Here is a 26541-nt window from a genome sequence, read left to right on the forward strand (position 1 = left end):
AGAAAAGGGAGATGTAATGGACTGAACAAAATAGTTATACTTAGTTGTGTTACCAATATTGGAGTTGTGTGTTTTTGTTTTTAGTTTTTAACTTGACCGGAAGTCATGTTGTGACTGGGCTTTTGGAGCACGGTCTTTTTCTAGCACGTGCTGACATTAGTGTTTCGACTGTAATTAGTTTACCAATTAAATAAACATCTTGAAGTCAATCAACTACTGACTTTATTACACATGTTGAGAAAATTGTTGAATCAAAAGCATCAAGTAATAATAATAATAACAAGATAAAGCTTAATACATAATGTAGTTACAAGTTAGCTGTCTGATGTTATTGCAGGAAATTCGCATTATAAATGTGCAGCTGAATCGGTAAAATCAGCATTGTCCAATAGGATTGCTCAATTTTGTATGTAGGGGAATATAACTCCATTATTTGTTGGAGTTGCTTCCCCAAATCTTCAAATACAAAAAACTACCCTTTGTGAAAATTTTTCACGCAGTATCTTACTATATTTGAACTCTCCATAAAAAAATGCCCCTAGTAGGCAATTTTCACTTAGGTCCATGACCTTGCCACACAAAAAGTGCGTTGGCCTAGCACCTACTACACTCATTTCATTAAAACTTGCTAGCTCTACCAATCCTTCAGGCTTAGATCTATAAAAAAAACTAGGATCTTAAAAATAAAGAAAGAACTGTAAAAAAAATCACAAAATAGACGGCAACAAAAAATTTTCAAGTTGGAATTGTGTTCTCGCGATTTTTAAAGCGCCATGGGCGATCGTAGTAGGAAAATATTATCTTATGACTAATATAACCAACACGCCGACTCAATCAGCAGCGTAATTATTACAGGTCTCGAACATTTTGTTTCAAAAGAATTTATGCTAGATCTGAAATGATAGGCAATTAATTTCGAGCACGCCCATCAGATTAGTAATCGCAGAAGAGCGACCGCCAGGTTAGATTAACCACCTGAACTATGAGGCAGCAAATGTGATTAAATTGTGGTAGTGCATATAATGTGGTGATTACGGGTTTAATGCAATAAATCTATTTTTCATAGATAACGTTTGAATATTACGCTCATGGTAATGTAACATATATGATGAGCATATAATCGCTTGCGAACTTTCAATAAACCATGTTTGTAAATAAAAGTAAGCGCAACACTGGCTTCAAGATTTTGTAGCCCATAATCAAACGAAAGGAATTAACGGTCCGGGCTAACGTTAGACGCCGCACAAGTGTGATCCGCTTTTCAGCTGCTATCTGACATAGCATTTTATAGTTCGATGACTAGAGAAGCTTTTTCGTGTAATACTGATCTGAAGATCTAGCAGGGTGTGCAATTTATTTATGAGCTAAATAAAGTATTTTAATAATTTCTTTGTTTAATGTTAAATACTAAATATCGACGAGAAATAAGCATCGGTCATGGGTACGGTGAACGTTGTGGTGGTGAGAAGAAAGAGAGAAAGAACGAATTATTTCACGTTGTAAATATTCATACTGCAGTCTGCATTATTAGTACTACATTAATCTTACTGCACTATTAGTACTGCATTATTTGTTGCATTATTCGTACTGCATTATACGTTCTACAGGATTAGTGCTGTACTATTCGTCTTACACCATTAGTACTGCACTATTCGTACTGTAATATTCCTACTGCATTATTTCTACTGCACTATTAGTACTGCAATATTCTTACCGCAGTAGTTTTATTTATAATGGTTTTTATATAGTAGGCCTACGTAAATGTTTAACCGGAAATAACTTCACATTCACGCTATTCCTACTAACAGTTTGGTTTTTCATTTTACCACGTCTTGTTTTTAGTTGTGCGTCATATATAGCCCTATACTCCCATCATGACATCAAGTGAGAGAGAAGATTCTATCCAGAACTTTCGGTCGAGCTACTACCATAAGTTGGGCTCAACTACTACATCTGGTGTTGAAGAAAAGAAAAAGCTTGTTAAACTTTTGAATATGCAACCACTAGACTTGAGGAAACTTGAGCAGTTCTGTCAACATCTACACGTGCCTAATGACTACAGACTTGAACTCTGGAAAATTATTTTAAGTAAGTAACTATAAGATTTATGTACTGATACAATTCTTTAGGAGTTGTCGTCTTTTTGCTGATCAAAGACAAGTTTGAGCAATGTTCCTTTAGTACCTGAAGTGTCTGGGAATATTCAATATTGCCCATACTTTACTAACCTTTTTATTTTTTGGCTATGTTTTGGTTTTTATAGTAAAATCTCAACATGGGAAGTTAACCCATTCTGGTAGTTGCTTTGTCAAAACTATCGCATGTCGGAACAAATAATTGTATAAGAATACATTGCACCTCGTTGAAATCGTTGCGCAGCTGAAAAGATTAATGACCATTACTTTGGGCAATTAATAAAGCAAACCCGATACATACAACTTTGAAGACAGCAAAATGTGAAGCACCGACCTATGTATGAAATACTACATATTGTATATATAGTAATAACCGACAACTAGAGGATCCTTATTGGCAGTTTGCCTTTACATTAAAGGCTGGTGAATTGAGGTGTAACCATGGTGATGTAGAAAATAAATAGTGTGTAAGTAGCTGTGTTGATATGGATACAGAGCTAGTCTGACGCAAGTTTAATTTTAACGTAACATAAGTTATATTGCTTTTTGGTATTGAAATTTTTAACATTTTATTTTTAATCACTATGATCTGTCTCTTCACTTTTACTAGTTTCACTCTTTAATCACTATGATCTGTCTCTTCACTTTTACTAGTTTCACTCTTTAATCACTATGATCTGTCTCTTCACTTTTACTAGTTTCACTCTTTAATCACTATGATCTGTCTCTTCACTTTTACTAGTTTCACTCTTTTTTCTTTGCTTCACTTTCTCTTTCCATTATCTCTTTAACTTTATCTCTTTCACTAATTAATAGACAGATGAAAGATGTTTGTTTATCTTGTACTAGTTTCTGGAATAATTTTAAGAAATGCATTTTTCCTTCACTCCTTCCACTTGCTCTAGAATGGTTAAAATTCAGCATTCTAAAACCTGAAAGAAAGGTATGAGGAACTGCTTAATATTGTTCGAAGACAATAGAATAAAACTATGTTAAAGATAATTGTACACATACACGTATGTACTAAGGTACATACGTGTATGTACTAATGTACATATGTGTATGTACCATGGCTGTGACGCATTCATACTGCACTGCATCATTGCAGTGCAGTATGCAGTAATTTTTCAATGCATGGCAACTTTCTAATGCCCAGTAGACATGTAATGCTGCTGCAATTGCGCTCCTGCAAATTGCCCACTGCAATCTAGTGCATATTTACTTCCGTGATGCACTACCTGAGTATGCATTCATGTATACTGTGTTCATGGAGAGCTATTTCCAAGCATACATAGGTATATACCAAAAATGAGCACTTGCAACTCTCCTGCTGCATCCAGCACTGTGCAGTAGGTAATACTGCCATGGCACCAATACTGCTTACTGCATATTAGAAAATAGTTGTACTGCATGTATAATGTGTCTTTACTACTGCATGTATAATGCGCAGTAGTGAAATTATGAAATACAAATATACTGCATACTGTGTGGCTGTGACATGCTTACTACTGCTACTGCCCTCCTAATGGAGCTATGTCGACATCCAGGTAAAAATTTTAATGCAACTGCAATGCATTTTAGGTCTGAGTATCAGTGAAAATCTGGGCATCAGTGTACTGCACTTATCAATTCACAGTTATGGTATTTTCATAATGGGAATTACCATGGTATGTACTAATGTACGCACTTGTGCGTATGTACTAATGTAAAGGCATGTATGTACCAGCGTATGGCCATGTATGTACTAATTTACAAACTGCAATGTTATGAGACACTTCAGAGATGGTATACTATGCCTAATAATTGCTAAAATTTTATGTTGTATGTTTATTTATTTGCATACTAATATAATTGTAAGTCAAGGTAATATGATTGTAAGTCAAGGTAATATGATTGTAAGTCGAGGTAATAAAATTGTAAGTCGAGGTAATATGATTCTAAGTCGAGGTAATATGATTCTAAGTCGAAGTAATATAATTGTAAGTCGAGGTAATATGATTGTAAGTCGAGGTAATATGATTGTATGTCGAGGTAATATGATTGTATGTCGAGGTAATATGATTGTAAGTAGAGGTAATATGATTGTAATTCAAGGTAACATGATTGTAAGTACAAGGTGCACCTGTTTCAATTGTAGAATCAAGCATTGTATTAGTCCATTCAACTTTCATAGAAGATTTTTCACATTTATCCTTAAGATATATCAAATGCTATTTCAGTCTTGTGTAACGCTATATCTTTGATTATAAAGAGATTTTTTTAAATGTCACTACTAAGATATGTTGCATCTGATGTAAATACTGTCTCATCACACAGAATGCAGTCATTTTAAACTTCTTTTGAAAGCCTGAGTGCAATGAACAACTATAGGGTTACCGTAAATCCAAGACGACTCGATGCTGACTCAATAATATTGCCTAAACAGTTTGCTATTTATTTAATGCTATAAATTTATTGGTCACCCGATCTTCGCTTGGATAATAAAGACAGAAAAACAAGAAGAAAAGGTCTTGATTTACTTCTAATTGTGTTTGTTTAGTTTCGTATTCGTATCTGATTTTAGACTAGATCTTTGTTACTAAAGATCTAGTAACAATAAAACTCTTTTCAATAAGACTCGGGTTACCTTCAGCTGTGTGTTTTTAGAAATTGCTCCCATCTACCAGAGTACGAATGAATATGTAGCAGTACAAAGACTTGAACATTTTACTGAGCTATCACATATAGTTGATCTCTTGCGTATCATCCCTTCGGATCACGATAACTACACTACGTACAAGTGCGTGATGATGTATCTCGTTGAAGAAAAAACCTTCTTGGTTGATTTTAAACAAATATGCAAACTTGCTGAAGCTTTGCTCTGCTTCAACATAGCCAAAGCTGTTAGATGGATGGACCTTAATGATTGTGATACATATTGGGTAACCCGTAATTTCACAACTTTGGTGCGACAGAGAATTCATCCTCACATACCATGTCTGGTAAGAGGCATATTTTATATGAATATTTAACTTTTTGTCACCTCTTGCAAACTACTATGAGGTTGCACTGGCAGCATATATTTAAGTGTCTTCAAACCATGAGTGTGGACTATGGTTAGATTCGATTAAAATTACCTTTGTGATATGCAGCATGATATGAATGCATGTATGATATGTATACATATCATCTATACTCGCTGCAGATTGGAACAATTATGTAGAAGAATGCCATTTTATAGAATGGTAGAATAGACCATGTTACAAAATGGCTATAGTTACAGAAGAATAGACCATGTTACAAAATGGCTATAGTTACAATAGAACAGACCATGTTACAAAATGGCTATAGTTACACTAGAATTGTCCATGTTACAAAATGGCTATAGTTACAGTAGAATTGTCCATGTTACAAAATGGCTATAGTTACAGCAGAATAAACCATGTTACAAAATGGCTATAGTTACAGTAGAATTGTCCATGTTACAAAATGGCTATAGTTCCTGTAGAATAGACCATGTTACAAAATGGCTATAGTTACAGTAGAATAGACCATGTTAAAAAATGGCTATAGTTACAGTAGAATTGTCCATGTTACAAAATGGGTATAGTTAAAGTAGAATTGTCCCCCATGGCTGACATCATAATGGTTGGCAAGAATATAAAATCAGCTAGAAATTCTGCAGGTAGAGAAGTCATACCAAAACATGCAACGGGAGGATTTGGATGGCAAACTCTCTGAGCACTTGCGTACGGTTGGTGCCTATGATAAGCTCCCATTTCATGAGTGGTTTTATGATTGTTTCTCATCAGCTCTTCCTGAGGCTACATATGCAAGGTGGGCATAGACTTTACATCATTCTGTTTTGTGCTCATGAAACTTTAATTCCTTGTTTCAAAAATATCTTTCAGAGGAGCCGCTAATCTTTCAAAAGCATAAATACAGCGATGTTTGCATACCGTAAGAAAAAATTGTAACTCAGTAAAAGACTTGTAGCTTGTCAAACGCATTGTACATAGTTATTCAACGCTGTGGATCTCAAACAGAAAGGACACTTTCTAGGTTTTTACATCTGGCTTTTATGGTATCCACTTGTATACATGAATACTCGTATAAATTCTCATGGTGATGACCTGGCAGCTGAAATTCTTAAACGGCACAACATCATTGTTTACATGACCCATTCCGTGAGGAATAAACAGTAGGAAAATCTCTTTCTCACACACTTAGTGGTAATAACTTTGATGTGTTTCCTTTTGTGAAAAAAACTAATGATTGTTTAGGTGTTGTTTATTACATTACTAGTAGAGTGTGTAGGTATTGTCTATTACATTACTAGTAGAGTGTTTAGGTATTGTTTATTACATTACTGGTAGAGTGTTTAGGTATTGTATATTACATTACTAGTAGTGTGTTTAGGTGTTGTTTATTACATTACTAGTAGAGTGTTTAGGTATTGTTTATTACATTACTAGTAGAGTGTTTAAGTATTGTTTATTACACTACTAGTAGAGTGTGTAGGTATTGTCTATTACATTACTAGTAGAGTGTTTAGGTATTGTTTATTAAATTATTAGTAGAGTGTTTAGGTATTGTTTATTACATGACTAGTAGTGTGTTTAGGTATTGTTTATTACATTACTAGTAGAGTGTTTAGGTATTGTTTATTACATTACTAGTAGAGTGTTTAGGTATTGTTTATTACATTACTAGTAGAGTGTTTAGGTATTGTTTATTACATTACTAGTAGAGTGTTTAGGTATTGTTTATTACATTACTAGTAGAGTGTTTAGGTATTGTTTATTACATTACTAGTAGAGTGTTTGGGTATTGTTTATTAAATTACTAGTAGAGTGTTTAGGTATTGTTTATTACATTACTAGTAGAGTGTTTAGGTATTGTTTATTACATTACTAGTAGAGTGTTTAAGTATTGTTTATTACATTACTAGTAGAGTGTTTAGGTATTGTTTATTACATTACTAGTAGAGTGTTTAGGTATTGTTTATTACATTACTAGTAGAGTGTTTAGGTATTGTTTATTACATTACTAGTAGAGTGTTTGGGTATTGTTTATTAAATTACTAGTAGAGTGTTTAGGTATTGTTTATTACATTACTAGTAGAGTGTTTAGGTATTGTTTATTACATTACTAGTAGAGTGTTTAAGTATTGTTTATTACATTACTAGTAGTGTGTTTAGGTATTGTTTATTACATTACTAGTAGAGTGTTTAAGTATTGTTTATTACATTACTAGTAGAGTGTTTAGGTATTGTTTATTACATTACTAGTAGAGTGTTTAGGTATTGTTTATTACATTACTAGTAGTGTGTTTAGGTATTGTTTATTACATTACTAGTAGAGTGTGTAGGTGTTGTTTATTACATTACTAGTAGAGTGTTTAGGTATTGTTTATTACATTACTAGTAGTGTGTTTAGGTATTGTTTATTACATTACTAGTAGAGTGTGTAGGTGTTGTTTATTACATTACTAGTAGAGTGTTTAGGTATTGTATATTACATTACTAGTAGAGTGTTTAGGTATTGTTTATTACATTACTGGTAGAGTGTTTAGGTATTGTATATTACATTACTAGTAGTGTGTTTAGGTGTTGTTTATTACATTACTAGTAGAGTGTTTAGGTATTGTTTATTACATTACTAGTAGAGTGTTTAAGTATTGTTTATTACACTACTAGTAGAGTGTGTAGGTATTGTCTATTACATTACTAGTAGAGTGTTTAGGTATTGTTTATTAAATTATTAGTAGAGTGTTTAGGTATTGTTTATTACGTGACTAGTAGTGTGTTTAGGTATTGTTTATTACATTACTAGTAGAGTGTTTAGGTATTGTTTATTACATTACTAGTAGAGTGTTTAGGTATTGTTTATTACATTACTAGTAGAGTGTTTAGGTATTGTTTATTACATTACTAGTAGAGTGTTTAGGTATTGTTTATTACATTACTAGTAGAGTGTTTAGGTATTGTTTATTACATTACTAGTAGAGTGTTTGGGTATTGTTTATTAAATTACTAGTAGAGTGTTTAGGTATTGTTTATTACATTACTAGTAGAGTGTTTAGGTATTGTTTATTACATTACTAGTAGAGTGTTTAAGTATTGTTTATTACATTACTAGTAGAGTGTTTAGGTATTGTTTATTACATTACTAGTAGAGTGTTTAGGTATTGTTTATTACATTACTAGTAGAGTGTTTAGGTATTGTTTATTACATTACTAGTAGAGTGTTTGGGTATTGTTTATTAAATTACTAGTAGAGTGTTTAGGTATTGTTTATTACATTACTAGTAGAGTGTTTAGGTATTGTTTATTACATTACTAGTAGAGTGTTTAAGTATTGTTTATTACATTACTAGTAGAGTGTTTGGGTATTGTTTATTACATTACTAGTAGAGTGTTTAGGTATTGTTTATTACATTACTAGTAGAGTGTTTAGGTATTGTTTATTACATTACTAGTAGTGTGTTTAGGTATTGTTTATTACATTACTAGTAGAGTGTGTAGGTGTTGTTTATTACATTACTAGTAGAGTGTTTAGGTATTGTTTATTACATTACTAGTAGTGTGTTTAGGTATTGTTTATTACATTACTAGTAGAGTGTTTAGGTATTGTTTATTACATTACTAGTAGTGTGTTTAGGTATTGTTTATTACATTACTAGTAGAGTGTGTAGGTGTTGTTTATTACATTACTAGTAGAGTGTTTAGGTATTGTTTATTACATTACTAGTAGTGTGTTTAGGTATTGTTTATTACATTACTAGTAGAGTGTTTAAGTATTGTTTATTACATTACTAGTAGAGTGTTTAGGTATTGTTTATTACATTACTAGTAGAGTGTTTAGGTATTGTTTATTACATTACTAGTAGAGTGTTTAGGTATTGTTTATTACATTACTAGTAGAGTGTTTAAGTATTGTTTATTACATTACTAGTAGAGTGTTTAGGTATTGTTTATTACATTACTAGTAGAGTGTTTAGGTATTGTTTATTACATTACTAGTAGTGTGTTTAGGTATTGTTTATTACATTACTAGTAGAGTGTGTAGGTGTTGTTTATTACATTACTAGTAGAGTGTTTAGGTATTGTTTATTACATTACTAGTAGAGTGTTTAGGTATTGTTTATTACATTACTAGTAGAGTGTTTAGGTATTGTTTATTACATTACTAGTAGAGTGTTTAAGTATTGTTTATTACATTACTAGTAGAGTGTTTAGGTATTGTTTATTACATTACTAGTAGAGTGTTTAGGTATTGTTTATTACATTACTAGTAGTGTGTTTAGGTATTGTTTATTACATTACTAGTAGAGTGTGTAGGTGTTGTTTATTACATTACTAGTAGAGTGTTTAGGTATTGTTTATTACATTACTAGTAGTGTGTTTAGGTATTGTTTATTACATTACTAGTAGAGTGTGTAGGTGTTGTTTATTACATTACTAGTAGAGTGTTTAGGTATTGTATATTACATTACTAGTAGAGTGTTTAGGTATTGTTTATTACATTACTAGTAGAGTGTTTAGGTGTTGTTTATTACATGACTAGTAGAGTGTTTAAGTATTGTTTATTACATGACTAGTAGAGTGTTTAAGTATTGTTTATTACATTACTAGTAGAGTGTTTAGGTATTGTTTATTACATTACTAGTAGTGTGTTTAGGTGCTGTTTATTACATTACTAGTAAAGTGTGTAGGTGTTGTTTATTACATTACTAGTAGAGTGTTTAGGTATTGTTTATTACATTACTAGTAGAGTGTTTAGGTGTTGTTTATTACATTACTAGTAGAGTGTATAGGTATTGTTTATTACATGACTAGTAGTGTGTTTAGGTATTGTTTATTACATTACTAGTAGAGTGTTTAGGTATTGTTTATTACATTACTAGTAGAGTGTTTAGGTGTTGTTTATTACATTACTAGTAGAGTGTTTAGGTATTGTTTATTACATTACTAGTAGTGTGTTTAGGTATTGTTTATTACATTACTAGTAGAGTGTGTAGGTATTGTTTATTACATTACTAGTAGAGTGTTTAGGTATTGTTTATTACATTACTAGTAGAGTGTTTAGGTGTTGTTTATTACATTACTAGTAGAGTGTTTAGGTATTGTTTATTACATTACTAGTAGAGTGTTTAGGTGTTGTTTATTACATTACTAGTAGAGTTTTTAGGTATTGTTTATTACATTACTAGTAGTGTGTTTAGGTATTGTTTATTACATTACTAGTAGAGTGTGTAGGTGTTGTTTATTACATTACTAGTAGAGTGTTTAGGTGTTGTTTATTACATGACTAGTAGAGTGTTTAGGTATTGTATATTACATTACTAGTAGTGTGTTTAGGTATTGTTTATTACATTACTAGTAGAGTGTTTAGGTATTGTTTATTACATTACTAGTAGAGTGTGTAGGTGTTGTTTATTACATTACTAGTAGTGTGTTTAGGTGTTGTTTATTACATTACTAGTAGTGTGTTTAGGTGTTGTTTATTACATGACTAGTAGAGTGTTTAAGTATTGTTTATTACATGACTAGTAGAGTGTTTAAGTATTGTTTATTACATTACTAGTAGAGTGTTTAGGTATTGTTTATTACATTACTAGTAGAGTGTTTAGGTGTTGTTTATTACATGACTAGTAGAGTGTTTAAGTATTGTTTATTACATGACTAGTAGAGTGTTTAAGTATTGTTTATTACATGACTAGTAGAGTGTTTAAGTATTGTTTATTACATTACTAGTAGAGTGTTTAGGTGTTGTTTATTACATTACTAGTAGAGTGTTTAGGTATTGTTTATTACATTACTAGTAGAGTGTTTAAGTATTGTTTATTACATTACTAGTAGAGTGTTTAGGTATTGTTTATTACATTACTAGTAGAGTGTTTAGGTGTTGTTTATTACATTACTAGTAGAGTGTTTAAGTATTGTTTATTACATTACTAGTAGAGTGTTTAGGTATTGTTTATTACATTACTAGTAGAGTGTTTAGGTATTGTTTATTACATTACTAGTAGAGTGTTTAGGTATTGTTTATTACATTACTAGTAGAGTGTTTAAGTATTGTTTATTACATTACTAGTAGAGTGTTTAGGTATTGTTTATTACATTACTAGTAGAGTGTGTAGGTGTTGTTTATTACATTACTAGTAGAGTGTTTAGGTGTTGTTTATTACATTACTAGTAGAGTGTTTAGGTATTGTTTATTACATTACTAGTAGAGTGTTTCATAGACCAATGAAAGCTTGTATGGTTATCTACGTATAACTTCTTATCGTTCATAGTAGTTATGAACAAAATTATGTTTTCACATGCCAAAAAGAAAAAAAATCACCAGACAAATATCAAGAAAACATAATGCGAGTTTAACAATTGTATTTTGAATGTGGTGACCTAACAGTATTGTGGTGTCGGGGATAGGTACTTGTAAAGGAAAGTTGATAAACTGCAACATATGATGATGGATGTAGTATGTTGGTGTCACGAAATAGAAAACAGTGTTTGTCGCATATGTTGAAGGATAAATTTATACAAATATTCTGGGCATAGTTTACATAGGATTTCGGAACCTGTAACACAAACGCAGAAATGAATATGTTTGGAATAAGGCAAAATGTCCAAAGATTTGGTGATGTGACTGATGGAAGTGTGGTGAGCTGGATTATGTGATTGGGAGTACACAAGTTTTAGTATAAATTTCTGTAAGAGAATATCCATTTCTGTTGTTGATATGGTGAGACAGTAAAATATATATCAACGCCATCGATAAGATGACAATGTACAAGTTAATAGTAAAACAACTGCGCTGTCTTTATTCTAACAACATGTCTGGATTGCCTCAAAAGAAGCATGTTTGATGAAAGCTTGCTGCAAACATGATCAATAGGTTAGGACCATCTACGATCATCACTTATGATGAAGCCGAGTAGTTTTGTTGATCTTTTTTGTGACATAATATTACTCCCCACACGTAAATTGAAGGGTTGTCTTTGAACGAGTGTGATATCATTGTCGAGTTACAGCACCCTATATCACTTATATCCTGTCCCTTTTGGCCGCTAGTGTTAGCGGGTGTTGTAGTGGGCCATGCAGCTCAGGTTATGTTCATATCAAATCTATGCTGTTGAGGTTTGTATTCTACATGTGCTAGTATTATTGTGCAATCATTTACTTCATCTCTGTGTTGGAACTCGTTATAAATATCATATCTCATCACACGCACACACACATCTCATATCACATCATTCTTTTTTTCTGAACTCAAAAGCAGCATTTGTGCTATTTCTGTTGTACCAATCAAATCAGCAAGTGAATGCACTACAGTTCCTGTTTCCTATCAACTGCTTGTATATTGCAAACTACAGTTTTGTCTATGAAACCAGATTCTCTGTTTCCTATTGATCGATCAGCATTGACTCCTTCGTTTAACTGAGACTTTGAATTTTTTTCAGTGCATTGTGATGTTGACACGATGCGCTTATACTGTCTTTTGAAATTGCAGGGTGTGGGACAAGGTGATTTCAGGGTCAACAGCCGTGCTAGTGAATGTGGCCGTCGCTCTTCTACTCATCAATCGCAGGGCTATTCTTTTTAGGAAGACAACTCCTGAGATTCTCAATCTACTAAGCCAGGTTGGTTGTAGCTGATGGACGGAATTTTTGGCGATTGGCTTGGATTTTATTATAGTGTTTTATAATGAAATTATAAAACACTATATATTATTTTATATATATATATATTATTTTATTATAGATTTTATTATATTTTATTATTACTAGCATTTTTCCCCTTTTAACTGGCTATATCTAATAATATAAGCTGGTTACATATCTAGTAATATGAGTTGGTTACATATCTAGTAATATTAACTGGTTACATATCTAGTAATATGAGCTGGTTACATATCTAGTAATATGAGTTGGTTACATATCTAGTAATATGAGCTGGTTGCATACCTAGTAATATGAGTTGTTTACATATCTAGTAATATTAACTGGTTACATATCTATTAATATGAGCTGGTTATATATCTAGTAATATGAGCTGGTTACATATCTAGTAGTATGAGCTGGTTACATATCTAGTAATATGAGATGGTTACATATCTAGTAATATGAGCTGGTTACATATCTAGTAATATGAGCTGGTTACATATCTAGTAATATGAGCTGGTTACATATCTAGTAATATGAGCTAGTTACATATCTAGTAATATGAGCTGGTTACATATCTAGTAATATGAGTTGGTTACATATCTAGTAATATGAGTTGGTTACATATCTGGTAATATGAGCTGGTTACGTATCTAGTAATATGAGCTAGTTACATATCTAGTAATATGAGCTGGTTACATATCTAGTAATATGAGCTGGTTACATATCTAGTAATATGAGCTGGTTACATATCTAGTAATATGAGCTGGTTACATATCTAGTAATATGGGCTGGTTACATATCTAGTAATATGAGCTAGTTACATATCTAGTAATATGAGCTGGTTACATATCTAGTAGTATGAGCTGGTTACATATCTAGTAATATGAGCTGGTTACATATCTAGTAATATGAGCTGGTTACATATCTAGTAATATGAGCTAGTTACATATCTAGTAATATGAGTTGGTTACATATCTAGTAATATGTGTTGGTTACATATCTAGTAATATGAGCTGGTTACATATCTAATAATATGAGTTGGTTACATATCTGGTAATATGAGCTGGTTACATATCTAGTAATATGAGCTGGTTACATATCTAGTAATATGAGCTGGTTACATATCTAGTAATATGGGCTGGTTACATATCTAGTAATATGAGCTGGTTACATATCTAGTAATATGAGCTGGTTACATATCTAGTAGTATGAGCTGGTTACATATCTAGTAATATGAGCTGGTTACATATCTAGTAATATGAGCTGGTTACATATCTAGTAATATGAGCTAGTTACATATCTAGTAATATGAGTTGGTTACATATCTAGTAATATGTGTTGGTTACATATCTAGTAATATGAGCTGGTTACATATCTAATAATATGAGTTGGTTACATATCTGGTAATATGAGCTGGTTACGTATCTAGTAGTATGAGCTGATTACATATTTAGTAATATGAGCTGGTTACATATCTAGTAATATGAGCTGGTTACATATCTAGTAATATGAGCTGGTTACATATCTAGTAATATGAGCTGGTTACATATCTAGTAATATGAGTTGGTTACATATCTAGTAATATGGGCTGGTTACATATCTAGTAATATGAGCTTGTTACATATCTAGTAATATGAGCTGGTTACATATCTAGTAATATGAGCTGATGTATGTATGTTGTTTATTGTGCTAGATTACAGTGGAGACTGGTGAAGAAGGCGTTAGAAGGGGTATTGAACTCTGGCAGAGAAATGGAGGCAAGCTTACGCCCAACAGTGCACGAGCCTCTCCAGCTGTTTTGAGTGACAGATCTCCTACTCCGACATTAGTGCAGTTCTGATTCATTTTTATCAATATGTATAGCCTACTCTTTTTACTTAAATTCATATGGCATTCATAGTATTTTATTAAATAAAAAAGTTCATTTACTGACACGCTTGTGCACAACACAAATACTAACATTGCGTATTTTGTTCAAAGTTTTGGTAAACTTGATATAATAAAAATGGACAGTGGATTTTATTGATTCAGCAGTGAGCTAACCGTTCAACCAGCATCTGAAGACTTTGCAAAAATAATTTTGGTAAAAAATGATTACGTTGTATTGGTTGTTGCTCAGTCGTGATAGTAACATAGGTTTTATTTCCTCTGAACGTTTATCTACTATAGCCTATCAACATACAAGCTGACCTCTATTGTACCTTTATTGTACTTCTGTTGTACATCTATTGTACTTTTATTGTACCCTTATTGTACGTTTACTGTACCTCTATTGTACCTTTATTGTACCTCTATTGTACGCATAATGGTGCTGCTTTAGTAAAATGAGACAGCACCTGTAGCATCTAAATGGATAGAAAAGCAAAATTAATGGTACAGGGTAAGCGTTTGCAGGCTGCCATGAATATATTGCCCACTCGTCTGCCAACACATTAGTGGCAGAGACATTTTGTAAATACGAAACAATGTCGAGCTAGCGATAAGGACTTGGTTACCTTAGAACAGCAAAGATGAACTTTTGAGCTCAAAGGTCCTGTTGGAACATATTTTGGTGAAACAATCTGTGGACAACTGGTTATTAAGCAGTCATTCATGTACGTAGATTCCCATTGTTGGTCACATGAAACGTCAGTTTTCGTGTAACCGACTAAAATGTCCACGTGTGTTTAGCCACAACTCGAAAAACATCTGCGGTCTCGACCAGTCATTTGATGTTGTCAAGAAAACATTTGGTGGATCAGTACTCTCAACTGTTTCATATAAGGAAATCTGTGATTAGGTTTGAGAGGAAAGAAGACTCCGATTTTGATTGTTGCATTTGCTCCATGAATTTCTCCGTCTTGTTACCGTGAGGACATATAGCAATGGAGTCTGTTAAGCGCTAGTAAACATTTGATAGAACATCAGCTAAAATACCAAGCGATATAGGAATTGAATTACAACATTAGCTCATAATGGCAAGGAATTTGGTGTCATAGGGATGCAGTGGTCATTAGGAAGTCGAGTTATGTTCTCCCTTATTTATCACTGGTGAGACGATAGAAGGTTGCTGAGAGACCGTGACGACCTGATTTAAGATTAGGACCCGCCGTCAACAGATATAGATTAATCTGGCAAGTGAACCAATTGAATTGCATAGAGGAGCACACATCTGCCTCTCCTCTCATGAACCCTGTCGTTACATATATATATATATATATGTGTGTGTAGGTTATCTAACCTTATTTTTCTCGGATAGTTAAACTTCACTATCCTGATCGGCTGACTCATTCTGGCCTGTTGATTTGTCCTCGATCTTATATAAATAGAACAAATAATATTTAAATAGCCTAATCTAATGGAAAAGATAAATCTTTCGCATTAAAGTAAAGATTCATTTATTCGATAAATCTGAACACATTCATTCTGTATTTTAATCAAGAGCTATGTTCCTTAGATCTCTTTCTTCAGATATGTAGAAACGAGTGTTTGTTCTATTGTTTATAAAATACTATTTCGAGTTCCTGAATGCTTCAACCAATCACGGTCTATGTCCAGTGGGGAGATCTTTTGCTAGCAGAGTGTGCAGAACATTTTAGTGTTACATTTGCGTAGACGCTGATAACAATTAGTAGAACGAACACAGGATTTGACCTTCAATGACAGACCAAAGCCCTCATTGTTACGTATATGGTGGGACCAACATATGACAGACCAAAGCCCTCATTGTTACGTATATGGTGGGACCAACTTATGACAAACCAAAGCCCTCATTGTTACGTATATGGTGGGACCAACATACTCCTGTAGCTGAAGAGTCTGAACAATCAGAGCTTCTCCATTTGCCTCATCAACACCTTCATAGGGGTAATTATGTACCACTCTTTTACTAATCTCTCTGATATCTCACTCTCATGACTTTTGATAAAAACTTGCGAGATGTCAATGTAGTCTGAGTGCCAGATGTCAATGTAGTCCGAGTGCCGCTACTCCCATTATACAAAACGCATGGCTAAAATTTTAATTTTTAGAAGTTGTTTGATATTATCAGAAATGATCAAAGGAGATGCAAGTAAATGTAATCCTTTATCTGCTTTAGAAATTGTTTAGCTTCTGCACTAGATTAACTAAAAAAAGTTCAGGTATCCGTTTGTGTGCAGACATTTTATATGTGAAGTTGGAACGCTGTCGATTTGTTAGTCAGCGGTTCTAAGCAATAATGTGAAGATCTTTATACGCTATCAAACATCTGGTCAAGACCATGGTTGTCTTTCAAGCCATGGCCAGATATGAATGTATATTTTAGCCAAAAAACTGATGCTTCAAATGACTGAAAATATGGTGATTCCGCGTACGATCAAAAACTGCTCAACAACATTCTGTTAATAACATTCTGTTAACGGATTGTTTCCCCTGAATATGATCCATCTAAGAAGTCCTATAAGTAGAACAGGCTTGAAGGAGGAATGAATTTAGTAAGAACTGTTGCAGGAATATTCGCTTCACCATTAAAAATAAGTCTTGGAATGAACTAATGTTGTGTGCGAAGGTTTGATTGTCTTCTCTAAAGGATGCCTTTAAACTGCCAACTCTTTATTATTTGTGAGTATAAATATTTCTCGTGTCATGGAAATGGCACAAAAATGTAGAGACTTACTTTCTTTTCTAGCGAGCAACAAAAAACTATGTGGCACCTGAGAATATTGAATATTTTAGGTGCATTAGGTAACTTGTTAACAAAATATACAAAATCAACTTATCTAAGTTTCAGTTGCTCACAAAACCTTTTTTGTGAATGAAAATAATGAAAATAGAATTGTATGGAATATAATCTGTATCTTCCACAATTTTACAGTTTATCCAAACCCATTCTAAAGGAACTTCCAAGGCTCGGAGAGGTTAGGGTGGCACGTGATGCACTGAATGTCCAACCTTCTGTTGTTTAATTGCTCATTGATGTTGTGATGTCGCCGCAGATACACATCATATTACCACTGGCCGACTATTCTGCAACTGAAGGCTCAGGCTAAAATAAAACCAATCTTTCCTACAATAAGAGCAGTGTCTGTTCGTACGAAACCAAGCTAAAAGCATTAGAAAAAAGATTGCCTTACTCAGGATTCAAACCCAGCGCATCAAAATCAAAGGCACGCATGCTACCACTACATGACTCTACATGACTACACGACACATATACTGATTACTCAAGCAGTACTAATTTAGATAAAAAGTTGATTATTATTCAAATAATCTATAATAAATGCATAAGCTTTGCGTTAATATTGATTATTAGGATACAGTGATGGGCAAATGCTGGAGGCAGTTGGTAAAAATATTCATACATGTCATTGTTAATAGCCAGAGACTGTAATAAAGCATAATAACCTACTTTAAAAAGATTATTTTGAAATTGAGCATATCCCCAAGCCAGGTAGTTCCTATTAAGAAATAATCATAACTGTGTACACTGATGCTCAGACTTTAACTGATGTTCACACCTAAAATGCATGCAGTAAATTTTCACCTGGATATCAAGGTAGTTGCATTAGAAGTGCAGTAAAAAGCGTATCACAGCCATGCATTAATTTTACTACTGTGCGGTACAGAGTATACACACGGTATAACTATTTAATAATGCGCAGTAAGCAGAATTGGCGCAGTGGCGGTACTGCCTACAGCACAGTGCTGGATGCAGTAAGAGTGTTTCTAGGGCTTATTCTATATATGTATGGATGGAATTAGCTCTCCAAGAACACAGCATGCACACACCATGCACACAGAACACAGCATATCTCGGTAGCCAGCATGTCTCAAGCAGACCAGGAGGGTTGAAGTCTCTCTAACCTTGAAGATCTCTCTAACATCAAACTGTAGGAACACACTCGTTCTACTGAGACCAGGCATGTATTATTAGATTAGTCAATGGTAATTACTGGAGTCAATTAAAGCTGAAGTTGTTTACATCATCCAATTTCATTTTCAACTTTCCAACATCATCAATTGGGGTGAGAATTTCAAGCAATTTGCAAAAACAGTGAAATTGCATTACAGATGCTTGGAAAGCTTTCAGTTTCGGTTGACCTACAGTATCAACTTCATACTAATGCACACATGCAGAAAACATGCAGTTTCAAGTTTTGAAGAATGCGCATTTGCAGCAAGCATGAATTACAAGGTTTCAGGTATCGCATCTTGGAAGTAAATGTGCAGGAGATCGCAATGGACAATTTGCAGTAGGAGCGCAGTTGCAGCATCAGTAGATGTCTACTGCATATCAGAAAGTTGCCATGTGTTGCAAAATTACTGCTTACTGCGATCATGCAGTGCAGTTCAAGTGAGTCACAACCCTGCCTACCAGGCATAATTCATTGTAGGTCTGTGTTTTTACAGCCGGCTAAGGTTCCCTGCCTGAACATTTGTTCATCCATTGTTCAATGCTTCAACTAAATATAAACTTCAAACAAAAAAGCACTCACTCAATGGATAAAGTTTACTACCCACTATCTGCTACCCCCTTTGCACCCACCAGCCCGCAAAAATGGAAGAACTCAAAAATACATAGTGTTAGGTATCTACTTCCACAAATATAAGTTATTATCTTTAACAAATAAACCAGAGTTAGTGTTTTGGTCGCAAATACTTTGGGCTGATGAAGTGAATACATGTAGTCTGTTTTTACTTCACCTAAAGATTAGAAGTACTAGAAGTTTCAAGAATAAAAATCTTTTTTTCATATATGAGTCTAAATAGTTGAATACGCGCTGTTGTGGTGGTGGATAGTGGTGGCCAACTACAAGGTTCGCATAAGCTAGACGAAAATGAAAACATCTGTAACAGTAAGTATGTACATCAGTAATTCATCAGTAGGTATGTCTACAATAACTATTACATCATAAAATAATGCGTGATTGAACAAAACTAAGCATTTATTGTAGGTAAATGTTGAAGCATAGCAATCTACTTGCTATTGCTGCAAGTAGATTTACAATAAAGAGTTCACAATAAAGAATTTCATGAGCTTATTTTTGAACTAGATAATAAACTCTGGAAGATGTAACTGCGACGCCTTGTTGGTTTGAATACAGGTTGTCATTCCAAGTTGATTTTGGAATGACAGCTGGCCTGGCAGGAGTTGGATTGACAGCCGGGTCAGCAGAAGTTGGATTGACAGCTGGCCCAGCAGAAGTTGGGCTGACAGCTGGCCCCGGAAGAAGTTGGACTGACAGCTGGCTCAGCAGATGTTGAACTAACAGCTGGCCCAACAGAAGTTGGACAGACAGCTGGCCCAGCAAAAAATATGTAAAGGAAACTGCTGCTTTCCTTTACTACCCCTATATGGAACCACACCACTTTGGGTATATAAGACAAATATACATTGTATATGCGTATTTCACAAATGGGTATATATGTACGAGTATATATGCATACAGTCAAAAGTGTCCATACAACAGAACTGCATCAAACTAGACTTTCAGGTGCTCTGGCTTTCTTGGCTCATCAGGGCTCCTTATATATAAAGCCAAGTCGGTCTTCGGCTTTCTGCCGGGAAGACTGACTCGGTAACAGATCAATCCTTCCAGAGCCAGCTCGGTAGCAGGTTGGTGATTCATCTACTGGCTCGATCACAGGTCAGCCTTCTTCTTTGCCCAGCTTGGTGGTAGGCCCAGCTGTCCTACTTGCCAATGGCCAGCCGGGTCATAGGCACTCAGTACTTGCAGCCGAGTCATGGGCCAGCTCAGTCTCTCTTTGGCTTGATCTGTCGAGCATACCCAAAAGCCCTGGCAGCTAAAAAGGGCAGTCTCCCATTACTTACGTGCTTCAGCAAAATCCTAATAGCCTGCCAAGCACTCGGACACTAAAAGAAATGCTTGAATTCCTGTCAGCTAGTCAGGTATTACAAGAATGACAGCTAAGGAGGGTTTGACAGCTACAAGAGAAGAGAGATGCCTGAACAGGCACTGCCTGAGCTGCGAGGTTTTAGGCATTCGGAGAAAAATATACTTGAGTCAAGAAAGCTGTTCTGATGAGAATTCACTTGCCTAAAGCATACGGTCTAGCAATACCAAGAGAGAATGGCCCACTAGAGCTGGATTAGCGGACAGTGCCCATATGGGTGACTGTGTTATGGGAGCTAGCCAGCCGGTTGCTATTTGACACAAGGACACAATCACTTATCAACTACTGCATCACATGTAAAAAAGGAAACCTGTAAGATTCTTTGTACAAGTATAATTACATATATGCTCACATTATTGTTTCCTATTATCACTCATGTTATGTCTTACTTGCTTTTCTGCAAATAAATCACATAATCATTCATCTATAGAAGTAGATCAAATAAAAAATATTAATACAGTCACAGACGATTATTATTGTACAAACAGATACTAGGTCGTTTATAATATTTTTCAGCAGCCGCTTTATTTTTACAACTGTTAATTAGTGCAAGATGTCAAAGGCAAAGAAACGAACCTACACTGAGAGTTACTTGGATTATTGGTTTTTGTACCTTATGAAAAACGGTTTTCGGCTTCCGAAATGTGTGATATACCTGAAAACTTTCTCAAATGAATCCATGAAACCCTTTCAGTTGAAGCAACACTCACAAAAAATTCACCCCACACTAGCTGAGAACGACCGGGATTACTTTTAGTCCAAAGAGCGGCAAGTGAAGAGAAGTAGACTTGATGCAAGTGGAGATCTCTATGCTCATAGTAATGCACTTATTACAGCTTCATACGCTGTTTCCTATCGTATTGCTCAGTGTGAAAAGCCACATACAATAGGAGAGACCCTGATCAAGCCGTGTATGTTAGACTGCGCATCAATAGTACTTGGAAAACCAGCTGGGCAAAAATTTCAAGACCTCCCATCATCCAACAACACTGTGAATCGACGCATTGATGATATTGCAGCAAATATTGAAGAGAAAGTAGTTGCTAAGATTAAAGCATCCCCCATTTTGGGCCATACAACTTGGTGAGTCAACTGATGTTGCCAGTTTTTCCTAGCTATTGGTGTATGGTAGATATGTGCATGACACATCCATTGAAGAGGAGTTTCTGTTTTGTCAGCCCTTGGTTAGAACAACTTCAGCAAGAGATGTGTTGAAAATAGTTGATAACTTCCTTGAAAAGGCCAAGTTAAGTTGGGAGAAGTTAATAAGTGTATGCACTGGTGGAGCACCTGCTATGTTAGGATGTAGATCATCTTTGTAAAACAGATCAAGCAGAAAAACTCTGATATAGAAGGAGTGCATTGCTTCATTCACCTTGAAGCATTGGCATCAAAAACTCTTCCACAAGCGTTGAAATCAAACTTGGATGTGAACATAAAAGTTGTGGATTACATCACAGCATCAGCACTGAATACCAGTTTGTTCTCAGCACTATGTTCTGAAAGTGATGTCGTGTTTACCGCTTTGTTATTTCATACTGAAGTGAGGTGGTTGTCCAAGAGAACTATGTTAGGCAGGTTCATTGCGCTATGCCCAAGGTTATGAAACTTCTTGAATGTAAAGGCCAGCATGAACTTTTATCAGCCATCAAAGCTGATAACTATGCATTTGAGACTGCATACCTGGTTGATACCTTTGCCTCTAAAACAGTTGAACTTGAAGTTACAAGGGAGCAATCATCATTTCTTTGCCTTTCATGACAGCATTGATGCTTTCAAAGCAAAGCTAGTACTGTGGCATACAAAAACCTGCACTGGGAGCACTGTATCCTTTCCCACACTCACTGAATTATTGGAAGACAAAACCTGCTCCTGGTAGTTTAGTGGCAACCATTACTAAACACTTGTCCGATCTCATAACATAATTTGAATGCTACTTCCCTGAGCTACTTTCAGAGAAAAGAAGATGCTCAACATCACACGAAATCCATTTCAACGCACTGTTGAAGAAATTCCAGAGGAGCTACAAAAGGAGTTTGTTGAGCCGGTCAACATTTCTGCACTGAAAGATGATCTCAGATCATTGTCTATTGACCAGTTTTGGCTCTCAGCAAAAACCATTTCTCCACTCATTGCTGAGAAGGCAATAAAGATTCTGATGCCATTTAGCTGTACTTACCTAGGCGAAGTAGGATTTTCATGAATGCTGCACCTTAAAAATGAGTAAAGAAATCGACTTGACCTTGAGAGCGACTTTAGATGCGCATTATAAAAAACAAAGCCTGATTTGTGTAAACTTGCAGAGGCATCAGCAGAAGCGGTCTCGTTAAAATTCATAATCTCACCCCCCACCCGTTCTGTTAAGTGTACCGGAATAACAATAATGTTGACATGATTTAATACTATCTATGCTACACTCAGTTATTTAACAAATAAATACATGTACATATGCTGCTGACCTACATATATGTACCTGTGTAGCCCTTTCAGTGAATACAATATAGTATAGGTTCACACTCCACATTTTCCAGGGGGAAATTTTTATTTGAAAATTTTGCAAAGGGGTAAAAGCAAAATAAAGGTTGAGAACCACTGGGATAGATGATACTCTAATTTTAGATACTGATTTTGAGTGGTTTATTTCAAAACAACAGCGCTGCTGTCTCTCAACTAGGCAGACCAGCCAACCCAGGAGTGGGGAAAGAAATGAGAGTCTATTCTGGGGGCAATGAAAACGCGAGTTGATAAGTGAGGTAAATTTTCATAGCATGTAAAAACACCACAGCGAAAGATAATACCTATAACTCCATATGGAAACTGCATGTCATGGAGGTTATTAATAGATGAGAATGCCACAAACACGTTTATACATAGTTGTTTATTATTAGTAAGTATATGATTACTGCTTGAAGATTGGGGCAAAAAAAACAGGTTTGCTTGGGTAAAAGAGGCAATTGCATTACACGGGCCGTGAGATGCGTGAGGCAATTGCGTGAGTCTCACGCCCAACGCGTGAGAGTTGGCAAATATGCAACTAGGTCACCTCTGAACAGCAGTTGAAGCTGAACAACACTCGAAGTCATACCTGCCAACTCTCACGCATTGGGCGTGAGACTCACACAATTGCCCCATGCCTCACGCATCTCACACCCGTGTCACGCAGTTGCCCCTTTTACCCAAGTAAACCTGTTTTTTTGCCCCAATCTTCAAGTAGTAATCATATAGTTACTACTAATAAACAACTATGTATAAATATATTTGTGGCATTCTCATCTATTAATAACCTCCTCGACATGTGGTTACTGGTTTCCATATGGAGTTATATCATCTTTGGCTGTGGTGTTTTTATATGCTATGAAAATTTACCCCACATCCAATCCTCGAGTTTTCATTGCCCCCAAAATAGACTCTCACTCCTTTCCGCACTCCAGGGTTGGCAGGTCTGCTCGAAGTAGACGTACCGACGAGCTCTTCAACAGATGACAACTTGGTGAGTTATTGTGTTCTCTAAGTAGTCAATGGTTTTAGCTTGTCCAGATCTTTTATAATTAATAATATTGAGAACTCGATAGATCAATAGTACATATAATCAAATATGGAGGTGCATATCACCAGAGCTCATCATACTGTGAGTTATGAGCACATGATAATCAGGAATGGCGCTATGTAGCTTCAAATCGCCGAATACGACTAAACACAGTGCACCCTCGAGATACGATGTTAATTCGTTCCAGAGTTGGCATCGTATGGTGAAAAATTCATATATCGGGGTATAACGACCATTGTAATTATACAATGCAAACACCACCTGGTAAAAATCGTCAACTTTGTTTATAAAAATGTGTACATATTGACAATTAGCAACAAAATAGTATGTTAACTTTAGTAATTATAGTTACCTATAGTAACTGCATTGTATTTAGTGTATTGTAATGGTTATGATCTGCAATAAAACGCAAAATTATAATGTGTGTACCAAATGTAGTAAATTACGGTAAGGAGTTCTTGCCTTCAAAAGGTGCCATAACATAAACTTTGAATTCACTTCAAGTAAGTTTAGCTTGCTAAGCCTACACTTAAAACTAAGTTTTAGTATGTATTTTGAACTATTTTACTGAATTTCAACTTTTTATTACGAAATTTTATCCTTCAGCAGTTCCTATCTTCACTTTCACTATAAACTTTAGCCTATCTGGTTGAAAACTTTTTCGACTTAAATCAATAAGGCCGAGCGATGCAGTTATAGAAAGCGGCTTCTCGCACACTTGACCATTTAATGGCTACCGAAAAGAAAAATAAAATTATATTTTCTATACTGGACGTACATACCTTTGGAGTAACATAGCTGGTACATGTAGCGGGTAAAGCAGAGAAGAGGCAAAAACGTATCAATGTTAATTATGGTGCTGTACACTTGAAAATAAATTTAAAACGTAATGAATTGGAATTTTTTAGCACACTAAAAGAAGTTGTCCATTCCTGTCCAATTTTTCTACGAAAAAATTGATGGTGCAATGCAGAAAATTGCTAGCTAGCGCTTGTAAAAGGATCCAGAGAAAGTGGTACAGTAGTTTGTCTTGTACGAAATGTGCACAAGAATCAATGTAACCATACATACAAAGTTTGTATGTATTTATACCCTATGGGGGGACCGGGCTTTAGCAAGTTTCAAAAAGTCATGTGGATGCGTCAACTATCTTGAGTAGCTAGTTATATGAGTTACATACATACATACGATGAATTGTATTCACGTAAAAAATAACAAGCCCATATGCAAAGACATGGTTAAACAAGAAAATATAACATAAAATCAAAAGGAAACAAATAAAATGAATAAAATATGAAAACCATGCCACACAAGAGGTAAATAATATATTATACATGCATTGTTTTAATGTACCAGTCCACATCAGTAAATTAAACACTTGAAACATTTCTGCGAATGTGGGATTTTCTGTATTTTCTAAATCCTCGCCTTTACAAAATGGTTGCTCCTTTTGAATGCTGATCGCGTGCATGACCTAGCTCATTCAAATCTTCAGTCGGAAGCTCTTTCTTGTGCTTGCTTTAATAGAGTTCTTGTTTTAATAATTGCAAATGCTGATTGGTTGCGATCATATTCCTTGACAATATTAATAATACGGGTCCCTTCTTATTTACGACATTGTTATATGGTTATTTAAGTAATTTGCCTTACTTGAATACCACACTAACATCAATGACTAATAACCACGAGTTCTACTTCAATCTAAACTATGCTTGTTGTGGTTAATTAGGCTAGGCAAGCCTAATTATTTATTCAATGGTTGCTAAGAGTATGAGTATGGGACTTGACCCAGATCTTTGTGCAAGCCTCAACTATGCTAACTCTCAGATGTTTGGTATAGCAATTAAAATATCTTTTATTATTATGAACCAAAGCCTAATACACAAGTAGCAAAATTCTAGAATATAAGATAGATAGCAAGCAGTAAAAACTAAGTAAAATAATCTCTTACGCCAACAGCTAGCGGTAAATGCCCTTAAGCTCGTCTTGTACGTCTACAAGTGTCACTGTCAAAAGATGAGTTACTAAAATTGTTCGCTTTTATAGGCATTCAGGATAGCCTGAGGACAGTACGTATAATGTTCGTATTATATCTTTATGTTGTAGGAGCAAGTCTACTGGAGGGAACACTGTCTCTGAGCGCATCATCTGATTGGCGCCGTCTCTGTGTCTTGAAACTGGGATTGCATAATATTGATTGGCGCTGTGTCATGTAATGGAGAAATGCTGACTCAGGGTAAGCTCAGTTATTTTGGTTGCGTTTGGTCATGGTTGGTAGATGTAATTACATTCTAAATTCCTTTGGCGGTGTTGACGTGGTGTTGACGCAGCAG

The 26541-nt window shown here is 34.8% G+C and overlaps 1 protein-coding gene across 2 annotated transcripts; it reads left to right on the top strand.

Annotated features, from left to right (window-relative positions):
• The first annotated feature begins 918 nt into the window (after positions 1 to 918).
• On the top strand, positions 919 to 14743 carry LOC137391590 (TBC1 domain family member 7-like). 2 transcript variants are annotated; one of them, XM_068078105.1, is made up of 6 exons: positions 919 to 961; positions 1843 to 2088; positions 4782 to 5116; positions 5800 to 5951; positions 12633 to 12762; positions 14480 to 14743. In XM_068078105.1, the coding sequence occupies exons 2-6, from the start codon at positions 1875 to 1877 to the stop codon at positions 14624 to 14626; spliced, it is 978 nt and encodes a 325-aa protein (XP_067934206.1). In that variant the 5' UTR covers positions 919 to 961; positions 1843 to 1874; the 3' UTR covers positions 14627 to 14743. The 2 variants fall into 2 exon arrangements, with proteins under 2 accessions (XP_067934206.1, XP_067934205.1); XM_068078104.1 differs by lacking the exon at positions 919 to 961 and adding an exon at positions 1272 to 1344.
• The last annotated feature ends 11798 nt before the right edge of the window (positions 14744 to 26541 follow it).

Source organism: Watersipora subatra, chromosome 3 (assembly GCF_963576615.1).
Source record: "Watersipora subatra chromosome 3, tzWatSuba1.1, whole genome shotgun sequence".
Classification (NCBI taxonomy): Eukaryota; Metazoa; Bryozoa; class Gymnolaemata; order Cheilostomatida; family Watersiporidae; genus Watersipora; species Watersipora subatra.